A 13,719-nucleotide genomic window follows, 5' to 3' on the forward strand; every position below is an offset into this window, starting at 1 on the left:
GAAAGTTCCAGTGACCCCCGTTAACTTATCTTCTGGTAAATGTTCCGATAGGCTAGACCTATAGTATCTCATCTAGAGATTAGAGGGAGTGATCACTGAGTGGCTTGCAGTTCGATGGACCAATAGGAGTTGGGTCTAACGATGAGTGGAAGTGACCAAAAGCAGTTGGAGCCTATGAGGGAGCTCTAGAGATGTGTGGAAGTGACTGGCTAGAAATAGGAAGCAATAAGCACTTGGGTAGACGTGCGTGACCAAGGAGAGGCTTGCAGTCAAACGGGTCGATGACCAGTTGGGAGTGACCACTTTCAATTAGATGAACCAATAGCCATTGGAGTCTACCGAGGGTGCTGAGTTACCAGCTAACAATGAGCGCAAGAGATCAGTTGAAGCGACCGGATAGAAATGTGAACCAATTGAGTGGAAAGTTCCAATATCCTTGACAAAACTTATCTCATCTAGAGATGAACAATGAGCGGATGGGACTTCGATGAACCAATATCAGTTGGAATCTACCGAGAGATCTGAGTGACCAATGAGTGCAAAAGATGACGGGATAGAATTATGGACCAATGATCTCTCTTATGCGACTGAACCAACCCACGCCCTATGACACAGCTGGGCCAATAGGAGGAGGCCATTGCACCAAATAAAGGTTGAAATCAACAGTTGCCGTGTCTTGTCTGAAGCCACAGGCCAGCAGCAGGGGTGTCGGACTGGCTTAGAAGCGACAAATGCAGGCTAGCCAATCACTGTTCAGTAGGCTTAGCGTGGACCAATCAGCTTGAAGAGGCGAGCTATCGGTAGGCTTAGAATGGGCCGACTTGAAAGTCGGAAAATGTGGAAAGTAATCTGTAGGCTTATAATGGACAATCAGCGCGCAGTAGGCAGAGCTAGTAAAGAGTTGTGCCATCTGGTGATGCTCTGATGTGGTAAGTTTGAACATCTAAGATAGAGCCGCAACAGGGTAGCTGCTGAGTGCACCATCTGGTGGGCGCTACTGAAGGCTATGTTCAGTAGGCTTAGTCGGCCAATCGGCGTGCTTGTCATAGAATCAGTGGGCTCAGAATGGGCCAATCAACGTGCGAGGGCCAATCGGTAGGCTTAGACCGGGAACCAATCAGATGGCCTAGAAGTCTGGAAAATATGGAGAGTGATAAGTAGGTTTAGAACGGACCAATCAACAGAGCCGGTTAATTAGCATAAAGAGACAGAGCTGTGCTCATCAACCAGTCATCGTGAAGTGGGCAGAGCCAAGTAATTAGCATAAAGGGCGGAGCTACGGTCAACCAATCAGCGATCACTAGGCTTTGCATAGGCCAATCGCCGTGAAGTGGGCAGAGCCAAGCTAACTAATTAGCATAAAGGAGCGGAGCTATGGTCAACCAATCAACGATCAGCATGCTTCGCATGGGCCAATCAACGTGATGTGGGCGCAGCTAATGGCGACCAATCAGATGGCTTAGAATTGGCATGTGTTGAATTAGAAATGGATTGTGTTGGATTGGAACTGGATTTTGGCTTAGAATTGAATTAGAATAGGCTTCTCTTGGATTAGAGAAAAGTCTTGGCTAGTAGCCTTTATTTTATACTACTTCCATGGCTTACCCTAATGGCCTTGCTATAAGTGTAGCCAGTGGTCAACCTATTGCTCGTCAAGACCAACATCAGAGTGCCCTTCAAGTGGATCCATGCAAGCACCAGGGCTTGTTTTGGGGTGAGCCGGTACCCAGTTCGACGTAGCGCAGGGAAGAGCACCGCAACAGTAATTACCCTGTCGGCATCAAAGATATTTCAGAATTGCTTTGTTAGCACCGTTGTAAAATCGTCACATTTCTGCTGTTTTGTCTGAGCACGGACAGGTAAAACGGAACTCTTACCTGTTGCCCATGCGCACAATACAGAAGTAAGGCGGGAGAAAAATGGGCTGATAGCCCCGAAGATGGGGAATTTCTCGACCAACTCTCACAGAGGCCACAAAAGCCAGAACCACGCTCAGACTATAGCGGTATCCATTCCAGAACCTGTGCGGACGATAGGAAACATTTACATCATAGTTCAAATATACCGGTTATCGTCGTCTGGTCACTCACATAATGGTGTATCAGGAACAAAATAGTAACCGCAAAGATGAAGTAACAAGTTTCTAAAAAATGTATGGGTTGTCACCCCATAAAGGTCTACCAACGCCACCATGCATTGCTCGGCAATTACCAAATGAAGCCGACCTACATTGAGTAATCTCTGAACATGGCATGCCAGCACAGGCACGCTTTGATGTGGTAATACCCTGTGGGACTGAAGATGAAATGATACGAAGAGTTTGCTCAAGATTACTGGCATTTTGTTTGTATTGTTAGTCTTTAAAATGTATTGGAAGAACTCTGTTTCATCTCGCAAACTCATGCAACATTTAACCACCTAGTTGACAAGTTACAGGCTGTTGAGCACAATGCTGCTACCAACAATGAGGTGAGGTGTAAAAGGATCGACCATTCCGATTAGTTCTCATAATCACGTGATACAACCCAATGCAGCCACCCGCGGGGCCCAGCGGATGACCTGCGGGAGACAGTCGTCATGCCAAAGCAGTTTCTGTCCTAGATGGCGATAGCGAACTCAACATTCACTATTCTCACAGGTACTACAGATTAACAATTGCGTAAGCTTCATTCGGAATAAGGAAACAATTTGATAAAATTGCAGAAAGATACCGTATTAACAGACGCAGAGTATTGAGAGCGCTGACACATTTTGGTTCATGACGCAGGAAGGGCAAGGGCATACACTCACGAGAAAGCCGTGCCAAACGCCGTGCCGAATGATAGGGATGCCGATAATGGATGCCGAACACGGCATCCGCGACCGCACCCGTAACCACGTAAGTTGAAATAAATGTATGCAAATACCCACCTGAACGGATATTACAGAAATCCGCACATATGCAGTCACCACATTTGTTGGAAGAAATCTGCTTGACATAAACATGTTACGAACGTTTTACTTTACAGCATACAAACTTTCTCATTGAAGAGTTTATTTTGTGGGGAAATGGCGGACATTGTTGTTGCCAGCACATCTGGCGAATTTATGTTCAGTATCGAACCCCTAGCATATCACACATGAAATTCTTTCTCCAGTGATGTTCATTATTCAGGCGTTTCATTAGAAGATAACTAGTTTGAAGCGCGACTAAGGATGACTGAAGCGACACGTACCTCAGGAAAGGTGCGTCTTCGGAAAGTGCGGTGGATGTAGAATAGGCTTTGATGGTGAGTCCCAAGGCGATCACACCGAGTGTTCCACCGCCAAACATAAAGAAGTTCGCAATGAAGTAAGTAAGATACACTGCCGCTATAGAGATGCTGCAGAGGAGCGTCGCTTCGTTGTGGAACTGAGCGTGCATGTAGGACACCAGGTGACCAATTGCTTTGCCTAGCAGAGAGCTGCCTAGCAAAAACCGCAAGAAGGACACGGGAATGCCTGCGAAATGGGTAGGGAAAAAACAGGGGGTACATGTCACGCTAACAGTTATGTTCCCCGTGCACAACCTAATGAAAAGCAACACATGCCACTCTCATATTCACCATCGGTTTTCGATTAATATGAATCTGCGAACGGTTATGTGCCTAAATATTCTAAGCCTTCAAAATTGACATAGAACTAAGTTCCTGCTCAGTGTACCGCACTTGAGGAGCAAATAATACTGATTAATGAAATGATGTGTAATGTGCGTGTGCGTATATGTTTATAATAGTAGTGTGAAAAAAATGGAAATTAGGAAACCTTGTACATAGAAATTCTTACGTAGAAACGTAGAAATTAAAGGTCTGAGAAGGACTTTCCAACCCGATCCACAGCTCAAACTTACAAGACCGCTAGAGCACCCTTTTTTCCTGTTCTCAAACGTAGGTCTGCGTCAAACTGAAATAGCTCCAAAAGGGCGCTAGGAACTACCCTGTAGTCGTGCGAGTTACCTCGAATTCTACCCACTCTCTATTAGTGTAAAACAAAACGTCACGTTTTGTCAAGAAAGTCATACGTTTTCCTTTTGACGAGTTCTATTCGAGAGCTACTGCTCAGCTAAACGCTCCTCCCGAAATAAATCTCACTTGCTCTTACTTGCAAGAGTGACTTCAACCGAACGGGTATAGGCGTACTCGATGAAGAAGAAAAGAGATGTCGAGATGAGCGCCTCTCCAGCCACCAAGGTCTCCAGCACTCGGGACTTCACTGCACAGATGAAATTCAAGGAATATATTTGTCAGTGACTGAGTCGAAGCTCCATTGCCTTTCAGAGTTATCAGTTAATTATCGGAGAAGTATTTGACATTTGTAACTTTTTCGAATTTCTAGCGCGAAAAAGATGATTAAAAAATAATTGCACGCGTACATAATTCACGGGAACCACTAACACGTCAGACGTCACCAATGCCCGGTGGTACTATCAAGTGAGGAGGCACGATGACGTTTGTGAGCGCTTCGGTGGACAATGCATGTATGTGAAAGGAAGGGCTTGGAGCACAAATGCAGCCACAGAGTGTTGTCCTTTTCTACCACGGCGGAAGCTATGATATGAAGCTGCTCTCCTATACTCTTAAAAGAGCATTAAAGTAGTATCAGAGTGACGCGCGTGGTGGCGCTCATCACGTGGCTATCGTGAAGCCGAAGGAGGGTGTTTCGCACACGGGAGGTTCAGGGAGCTATTGCAGGCGTCCCAATTTCGGTACGGTTGCACTAATTGTGGGAAAACTGTTCTCGGCTGCCTAACATTCCATACCGACCAAAAACAGAAACAAATTTGTGTGCCTCTAGACTGCTCCTTTAAGACATTCTGCTGCTGGCGGTGTACTTGTTGGCCCTCGCAGTAGTCTTAAAGCAGAACATGGTGAAAGCCAGCCATTCCACACATTTTTGGAAACCACGCTTTGTGTGTGTGTGTGTGTGTGTATGGCGATTAACAGAACTGCACATACGGCTCACAAAATGCTGGCTCACCCGTTTTCCACAAATGATGGGAGGGAAGGATTTCACTGTCGACTGTTGGCTAGGAGCATGTTGGGCGGTCAAGTTTCAAAGGTTTAATTTAATTTAGGTATTGAAGTTCACCCTTCACCGTTTCTAAGTAGCTACATTCTAAAATTAGTAATTGCAACTCGAGAACTCAAACAATTAAACGAACCTGTACTCGAGAGGCAATCACATATTGAGTTTTTCGATCTTTCTATACGACCCGGCTCTTTCCTTTTAATGTGTTTCCAAACCAGATATGAATGTCCTAAGAGGAGGACAACGGTAAGTTCTATACGATGAATACGTTATCGGAGAACAACTGTAACGCAAAGCAAGACATTTTTTGTATCGAAAAATAGGCGACTTGAAAGCATAGCGTGATTATTCTAATGATACTTTAGTTCTAACGTCGGCTGCTACCGCATCTAACAGCTTTGTCCCAGCACTCTGCACTGAGACAACATGCTCAACGTGCTTTGTGTCACTTTTGCGCGACCCTGCTAGCCCAGGAAAACTCTCAAGTCGGATGGAAATTGGTTTTAGTTCAATATGGATGGCCCGAACTTTGGTCCCACTTCACTTCTCAAATAGCTCAATGGGTTCCAGCTGGGTTCCAAGATGGGATCACTCGTTCCACTTCGGTGAAATCAGTGGAACCGCTCTGGCGGCAGATGGTCCCCAAGTTCCCGCTGTAGCCGCACCGGTACCCATAATCGTCAGTTAAGTCCACTTGAGATACCAAACTGATGTAAAAGGGTGACACGTGCACTCTTCCGGTATACCATTCTGGTTTCGGTGTGGCTTAGGAATTTCACTTAGCGCATGTATACACTTTCTATTTAAGTACATGCGTGATCTCTTTTATCCGCAAACAACACATCGAACGGAAGGTCATTCAAACAGAGTTGGTTACCGGAAACGGAAACGAAATTCGAGCCTGGAAATGTTAACGGAAACGGAACTCATTAACGTAATTGTCGTACAAGTGTGGAGTGAGATCACCTTCCATCGACACGGTTTTGTATGAATACTGATATGTTCGATCGAATTATAAGTAACGACCATTCCCCCTCTGTAGTGCTTTGCTTTCGGAGTGTTAATAAATCAATAATGATGCATGTACAAGTATACTACCATTCATATGTCACCAGTCACCAGATTGATTTGATGGCGAAATGCATGTAGACGCGAATGCTTCATGGAGAGCGATTCCGGTCTCAGACGCTACTTGGGATACTAAAACGATCCCACACGCTGACCGACGCTGAAAGACGTTATCACAAAAAAGCTGTTTCATGGAATATATATATTTTTCTACTTCATGGACTGTAGTGAAAAGTGTAATATCTGTGTTTCAAAATGTGTCCTATCATGTTCAAGCCAAAAAACAAACAGGTAGTTGTGCCACACCACCTGAATTTAGGCCCTGACAAGATTGAGTTTGTTCAAAATATCAAGGCATTAGGCATTATTTTTAATAGTCAGCTGAGTTGGGACGACCATGTAAAATCGCTGGCTACTAAGCTGGCTCGGGTTGCAGGAATTAGTAGTCGTTACCGTTATCTGCTACCTGTTGGAGTTAAGTTGTTGCTCTATAATACTTGTTTCTTTCGTACTTGAGATATGGCAGCTTGGTGTGGGGCACGACCACTTCACATACCATCGACACTATTCTTGGTTTACAAAAAAGGGCTGTACGTGCCATATGTAGTGTGAGCTATACAGCTCACACAAGGGAGCTCTTCCCGAAATACAGTATAATTAGAATATCAGAATTATATAACATGCGGCTTTTGCAGTGTTATAGGAAAGAAATTTTAAAGAATACTGACAATTTGTGTATGCTAGCTGGTCTTCTACCTAAAATAGATGCATACCCCAGCAGGTACACGGAACACTGGAAGGTACTAACCCCTCGTACTTCATACGGGCTGCATAGTATAAGTAACACGTTGCCCCGCGCTCTAAATAGGCTAGCCACCCTTAACGTTGATTTATTTCGAATTTCCTTTCAACAGCTACAAGCTAAAATGTGTTTAATATAAACTTGTTTAGTGAAATTTAATGCTTATGTTATCTTCCACTATGCTGTTATTCATTATGGCAGTGTCAGTGTTTGTTGGTTTATAGTGGTGAGTGGTTTATTACATGGAAATGTATAGATACGCCCATTGATATTGTTTTTGTTAATTGGACAGATTTTTTAGTCTATACTTGTTTTCCTCTTGACACAACTGCCACCAACTTCGGGGGCCATGGACTCGTCAAGTTGCTTTATGCAGCTTTTTTTCGTGGCTCCGTCCATTGTACAATGGTAAATAAACGAATTTGAATTTGAAAAAGGAGTTCAGAGAAATACACCTTTCTTAACCCCAGAAGGGGAAATTTAAAAAAGGTGTTCACCATTCACCAGCACCATTCAGCATCTTGTCTGAACTGTTTCACTCCAATCGTGTGAAAAATTGTTTTCAAGACAGACAAATAAAACCAGCTGGCACAGCTGATGCAAACAGCCGCCATCTTGCTTCACGATTCCAATCGGTCATAGCCGCGGAACAAAAGGAAACAATTCAGAACCTGTGGTCGTTTCAGCGAAATCGCGGCTCCTATGTCCTATGCTCGACACTCGGATCGTTTGTTTCACTCGAGCAAAAATGTCGATGGTTATATCTCCAGTAGAGATCGGAAAAATCAAGAATTTCCAGAATCCGAATCCGTGGAATGCTCTGCGAATCTCGAATCTTTGGAATCATTTCTTTAAAAAAAGACCCAGGGGCAAAAAAACACTTCTACCGAAAGTGTTTTCAAGCAGAATTTAATATATTTGTGCAATGAAAACCAAAATAAATAATATTTCACTTTCAGGAGAAAACGCACAAAGATACTAGTACTTAAATGTAATTTATTTAACATGTTATTCATCGACTGAGTAGTGTCATCGTGTCTGAGTAGTTCTGATAGGACTAAGAAAGATTCAACCGCAAAATGACGTTAATCTTAAGCTTGTAATGTCGGGGCTTTATGCTGTGTTTTTGACGCGTCCCGGATCAGGCTAACCAGACGTTCAGCGGATTCTCAAAGCACCAATCAAAAAAACAACGAACGGGGTTAGGGCATCCGAAAGATTCGATTCGCCGTTTTGGGCACGGGGATTCGGATTTGTGAGCCTCGAATCCCTGCATAGGATCTGAGGATTCGCGGACTCGGTTGGCCCATCCCTAATCTCCAGTAACAATGGCAGCGGCATGCCAAGCAAAAAACGCAATGTCCGAAAAGGATAACACCTCTTTAACGCTACGTGAGTAGTGATATTAGGTTGGGCGTAAGCGGCGATGAGAGTTATAGGCGCGTTTATTGACCCCTGGGCCGACTTCACTCCCGTATTTTTTTCCCGCACCCTGCGGGCTGGCCCCGGGTGGAGGCGCTTACCGGAGGGCTGGTGCGCGCTTACCCTCGTACATTTTTTAGCCTTGGCCGACTTCTTTCGACATTTTTCCATCTGGGCCGACTTCATTCGTATTTTTACACGCTACAACAACTGCGTGGTGGGCGGTTTACATGCAAGTATAGACATGCAAAAGATTGCCACACACAAAAGTACAAGTGAAAATATATTTATTAAAATCATTAGTGTCGGGAATTATGTTGTGGCGCTGTGTGAAGGAGAAAAACCAAGCCCAAAACCTGATGCAGAAGAAACACAATACCATACATGTAACAAAGGTTATACTTATTACAGGTATGATGCTATGTTATTGAAGGGGTATCACACATCATGCACATTACTTTTTATTAACGGTAATCACGCAAGTTTTCAATTAATCAGAACTAAAATGGGATAGCATATTTAAACAAAGAAGATATTTTATTATAAAAAGTCTAACATTATTATATGTGAGCACCATACAGGAGTTTTAATTACGAAGTTCCGATAGATATACGTAACTTCAAGCACAATGGCTAATATTTCATTATGGCACAATTAATCAGATTCTTATGAAGTCATCGGTAGAGCTGGCGGAGAGCCTTCGTTTACCGTCGGGCATTCTTCAACCTGGGCTGACTTCTCTCACGATTTGTTTTTTCCAGCGCGCGGTGCGTGATGCGCCGGTGAGGAGCTGTCCGAGTGCATACCAGCGAGCCGGAGGGCTGCACGTACCCTTATCGTTCTGTATATTTTTCACCTGGCCGACTTCTTTGACAATTTTTTCCGCCTGGGCCGTCTTCGCTTGCATTTTTTTCAGGCGGTGCGTGAATGGTTTACATACAAGTAGGGACATGCACACTTGCATCCCAACCAGGCTATGATACTGTCACACCTGTGCCGACTTCTTTGGAAATTTTTCTGCCTGGGCTGACTTCTTTAATACTTTTTTCAGACTTTGCGGTAGGCGGTATACACGCAAGTTGGGGCATGCACACTGACAACACCTGGATCGAATTCATTCGTAATTTTTCCGCTACAACAGTTCCGCGGTGGTCGCTTTGCATACAAGTAAGAACATGCACACCGGCAACCCAACCAAGTGTTGGTACCGTCACACCTGAGCCGACTTGATTCACGATTTTCACCCTGGGCCGACTTCATTCGTAAATTTTTTCCGCTACAACAGCTTCGCGGTGGACGTTTTACATGCAAGTATAGTTATACAAAGGATAGCCATACACAATACAACAGTACAAGATTAAATATATTAAAGCCAATAGTGGCAGGAATTATGTTGTGACACTCTGTGAAGAAGAAAAACACAACCATAAACATGAAACGGGAGAAACACAATACACATAATAAAGAATATGGGAAGCTAAGTTGGGAGAAAAACACAAAAAAAGAAAGGAGAAGAAACGCAATACACATAATAAAGAATATGGGAAGCTAAATTGAAAATTCCAATACGACACAACTAATCAATTTCTTATGACGTGAACAGCACACATGCAAGGAAATAACAAGAAACACGATCAACAGCTAATAGACGGTCACGGTCATGCACGGTCTTAACACTGAATAGCAGAGAAACACTCTAAACGGCGCATCTGCCAACGTGTAAGCAACAAACACATGCAGGAAAATAATGTCGAAACAAACTATCAGACAAGAAACATTACAAATGTATTCAATTGAAATGGAAGTAATCTATCTTTTGAACTATCATAAAATCATCCATGCGACCTAATCTAGTCGAACAATATACAATTTTCGTCTACTCAGGCACTATAAACATTAGCTTGACAGAGGTATCCAGCAAGCACAGTACAGCCAAGCTTTACACAGTACAGCCAATCTTTGCTACTTGAGCCTGGTGGGAGTCACTCTCTCACTCTCCCTCTATACAGCCCAAAGCGAAGAAACCCAACGTCCTTTGTCAATCTGTGGGATGGGGAACTCTATCTCTCTCTTTCGCATTCTTTCCTCCAAAGGGAAATATTCTTAGGACTGGTGCACAGAAGCGAAATTTTTTATCGATCAACTATCGCAAATAGATGTTAGCGTTATTCATCTCTCAATAACACCATAAGAATTCTATCAAAAACAAACAGTAGCAAGCAAAAAATCTAGGAATAGACGTCAATATCAGTGCAAACTGGTTTTAGGCAAACATTATCTAAGCAAGCGAGAAATATCATCTGCGGAAACAATACTCAATCAAAAGGAGAAACTTATTTAAAGGAACTGCAAAGTGAAATTCCCCCCCCCCCCCCCGTTTCTATATGAGACCTGGTAGTGTTCGCCTGTGTGATGCCTCACATAGAGCCTAAGCACTCAAAGCGCGTTAATTATTACACAGCATATATTAGAAAAAATAAATCAGTAGGTAGGTTGCGCCTCGCAACAGCTAAAAAAGTCATGAAGGGAGTACTCCCGTCACGTGATACCTAAGTAATACACAATGAACTTATGACCGGCTGCTAATCTCCAATAAGCACTACTTTTAGAATCACAAGAATTACTGGGACAATTCTCAAAATATAGAAGAAACAGTATCCCAAAATACTGTCAGCGCCGACTGTTTGTTCTCCTCGCAACCATATCGCGCGGCGACGGCGTTTGTTGCGACCTTGCGAGGTTTGTGTACGCAAAAAAAGTTCATTTTCTGCCGAAATTGAACAAAGCTTCACCTGACAGCGATGCCAGGTATCTACTGTAATGTTCGAGAATACATCATGTGTGCTCTTTCGACAAGGGACGATGTGTACCACAAGATTCCAGCGCAAAACGCACGGAAACGAAAGTTGGGCCTTCCTTTGGTGGGCGTCACCATTTCAAAGTTGGCTTCACCCAATACTTCCGTGTACTGCGGGCAAGCCCACTTCAACGAACGCTTATTGTTGCGGAACTGTATGTTTCACAAACAAAATACAGAAGCCGACACTGAAGATTTTTGTTTAAGTTTACTTTGTACAAGCACGCGAAAGCTTGTCCAAATTAAACTTAAACAAAAATCTTCAGTGTCGGCTTCTGTATTTTGTTTGTGTGATCTACAGGACTTGACTCCCCTCTTCGTATACGGAACTGTATGTTTGTGAATTTTGCGGAACTTTTCCATTCATTTATTTGTGTTGCGGGAAAGCCAACTTCAACCTGACATCATAGACATTTAGTAATAAATTAGGTTAGATCAGTGCGGCTGTGGCAGCTTCAATCTCCCTCCCAACCTAAAGCAACTATCAAAGCAGCTGCCATGGCCCTATTAATCGAACCTAACTTCACCAATCTAACCTAAGGCATCACAGGCTTTGTTTAGTGGTCAGTTATGTTAGATTAGTGCGGCTATTGCAGCTTGCCTCGCCCTCCCAACTGCATTATCGAAGCGGCTTTGGGGGCAACGCAAGCTGCCATGGCCCTGTAATCTAACCTGACTTCACTAAACTAACCAAGACATCATAGGCTTTGTTTAGTGATCAGTTACGTTAGATTAGTGCGGTTATTGCAGCTTGCCTCGCCCTCACAACTGCATTATCGAAGCGGCTTTGGAGGCAACGTAAGCTGCCATGGCCCTGTTAATCTAACCTGACTTCACTAAACTAACCAAGACATCATTGGCTTTGTTTAGTGATCAGTTACGTTAGATTAGTGCGGCTATTGCAGCTTGCCTCGCCCTCACAACTGCATTATCGAAGCGGCTTTGGGGGCAACGTAAGCTGCCATGGCCCTGTTAATCTAACCTGACTTCACTAAACTAACCAAGACATCATTGGCTTTGTTTAGTGATCAGTTACGTTAGATTAGTGCGGCTATGGCAGCTTGCCTCGCCCTCACAACTGCATTATCGAAGCGGCTTTGGGGGCAACGTAAGCTGCCATGGCCCTGTTAATCTAACCTGACTTCACTAAACTAACCAAGACATCATTGGTTTTGTTTAGTGATCAGTTACGTTAGATTAGTGCGGCTATTGCAGCTTGCCTCGCCCTCCCAACTGCATTATCGAAGCGGCTTTGGGGGCAAAGCAAGCTGCCATGGCCCTGTTAATCTAACCTAACCTCACTAAACTAACCAAGACATCAAAGGCTTTACATACTGTTGAATGCAGCAAGAAACACACAAGGAAGAACGAAGTTGACACCACGGCTGCTTACTCTCAACTGACAGAAAATTTATTTCGAGACGGACAAGGAAAATAAAGCATTTACGATGAACAGGTTTGAAGCACGAATAAGATCCACTGCCCCCCCCCCCCCTTGTTAACACACATGCTTAAAGATAACCCGTCACTATCTAACAATTTCACACACATGCCACATTCACATGCCACGCATGCCTGACAAAGTACCGAGCACTTATTCCGCATCAAAGATTACATCGTATGCATATATGCTATCTCTTCCAAAGTCAGGTCAATGGACGGCTGGCTTACACACATATCCCCGTTCTGTATTATTAGATGCTTCAGCTACCTCCCTTGCTATCTTTTGTTTTAGCATAGCTTTTGCCTGTGTGTGTCCAAAAAGTGGCTTGCACCCGCATGTTCGACAGTGGACGGCAAGGTGCCCTGAGGGAGTTGAATTGGACACCGCTGCCCTATGCTCACGCAGCCGTGTGTTGAGGCAGCGCCCCGTTTGCCCAATATATCGTCGTTCACATGAGAGCGGTATGCTGTAAACTACTTGCTGTCGGCAACTCACAAAGGCTTCTTTTTTGTGCTGCACTTTACATTCACCTGTGGGATTAGGGTTATTGACTCTAGAACACAAACCCTGGAGCTTCATAGGAGCAGTCAAAATTACTGGAACCCCATGCCTTTTAGTCACATTTTCAAACTTGTTCACCGTAAATGCTTTATTTTCCTTGTCCGTCTCGAAATACATTTTCTGTCAGTTGAGGGTAAGCAGCCGTGGTGTCAACTTCGTTCTTCCTTGTGTGTTTCTTGCTGCATTCAACAGTATGTCAAGATACCAACTACCACAACTTCGTACACTTGTGCACTTGATCATAGGCTTTGTTTAGTGATCAGTTAGATTAGATTAGTGCCGCTATTGCAGCTTGCCTCGCACTCTCGACTTCATTATCGAAGCGGATTTGGGGGCAAAGGAAGCTGCCATGGCCCAATTTATCTAACCTAACTTCATTACACTAATCCAAGACATCATCAACTTGGTTAGTACCAAAAATTGAGAGAAATCAGCAAAATCACGCGAGGAGGAGGAGGAGGAGGAGGAGGAGTGTCGTTGGGAGGAACCCGAGAGGTCTGCCTGCCTGATTAGGCGGCA

General features: G+C 44.0%; 1 protein-coding gene across 1 annotated transcript in view; it reads right to left on the reverse strand.

The window, feature by feature from the left end:
- The window catches only part of LOC135372645 (sperm-specific sodium:proton exchanger-like), a 261,452-nt gene that overhangs the window by 212,583 nt on the left and 35,150 nt on the right, over nt 1-13,719 (reverse strand). The window contains exons 5-8 of the mRNA XM_064606149.1: nt 4,120-4,230; nt 3,216-3,480; nt 1,878-2,021; nt 1,606-1,771 (exon numbers count right to left, since the gene is read on the reverse strand). Coding sequence (XP_064462219.1) covers nt 1,606-1,771; nt 1,878-2,021; nt 3,216-3,480; nt 4,120-4,230 — 686 coding nt within the window. The remainder of the gene's footprint in view (nt 1-1,605; nt 1,772-1,877; nt 2,022-3,215; nt 3,481-4,119; nt 4,231-13,719) is intronic.

The sequence above is a fragment of the Ornithodoros turicata genome, unplaced genomic scaffold, assembly GCF_037126465.1.
Source record: "Ornithodoros turicata isolate Travis unplaced genomic scaffold, ASM3712646v1 Chromosome16, whole genome shotgun sequence".
Classification (NCBI taxonomy): Eukaryota; Metazoa; Arthropoda; class Arachnida; order Ixodida; family Argasidae; genus Ornithodoros; species Ornithodoros turicata.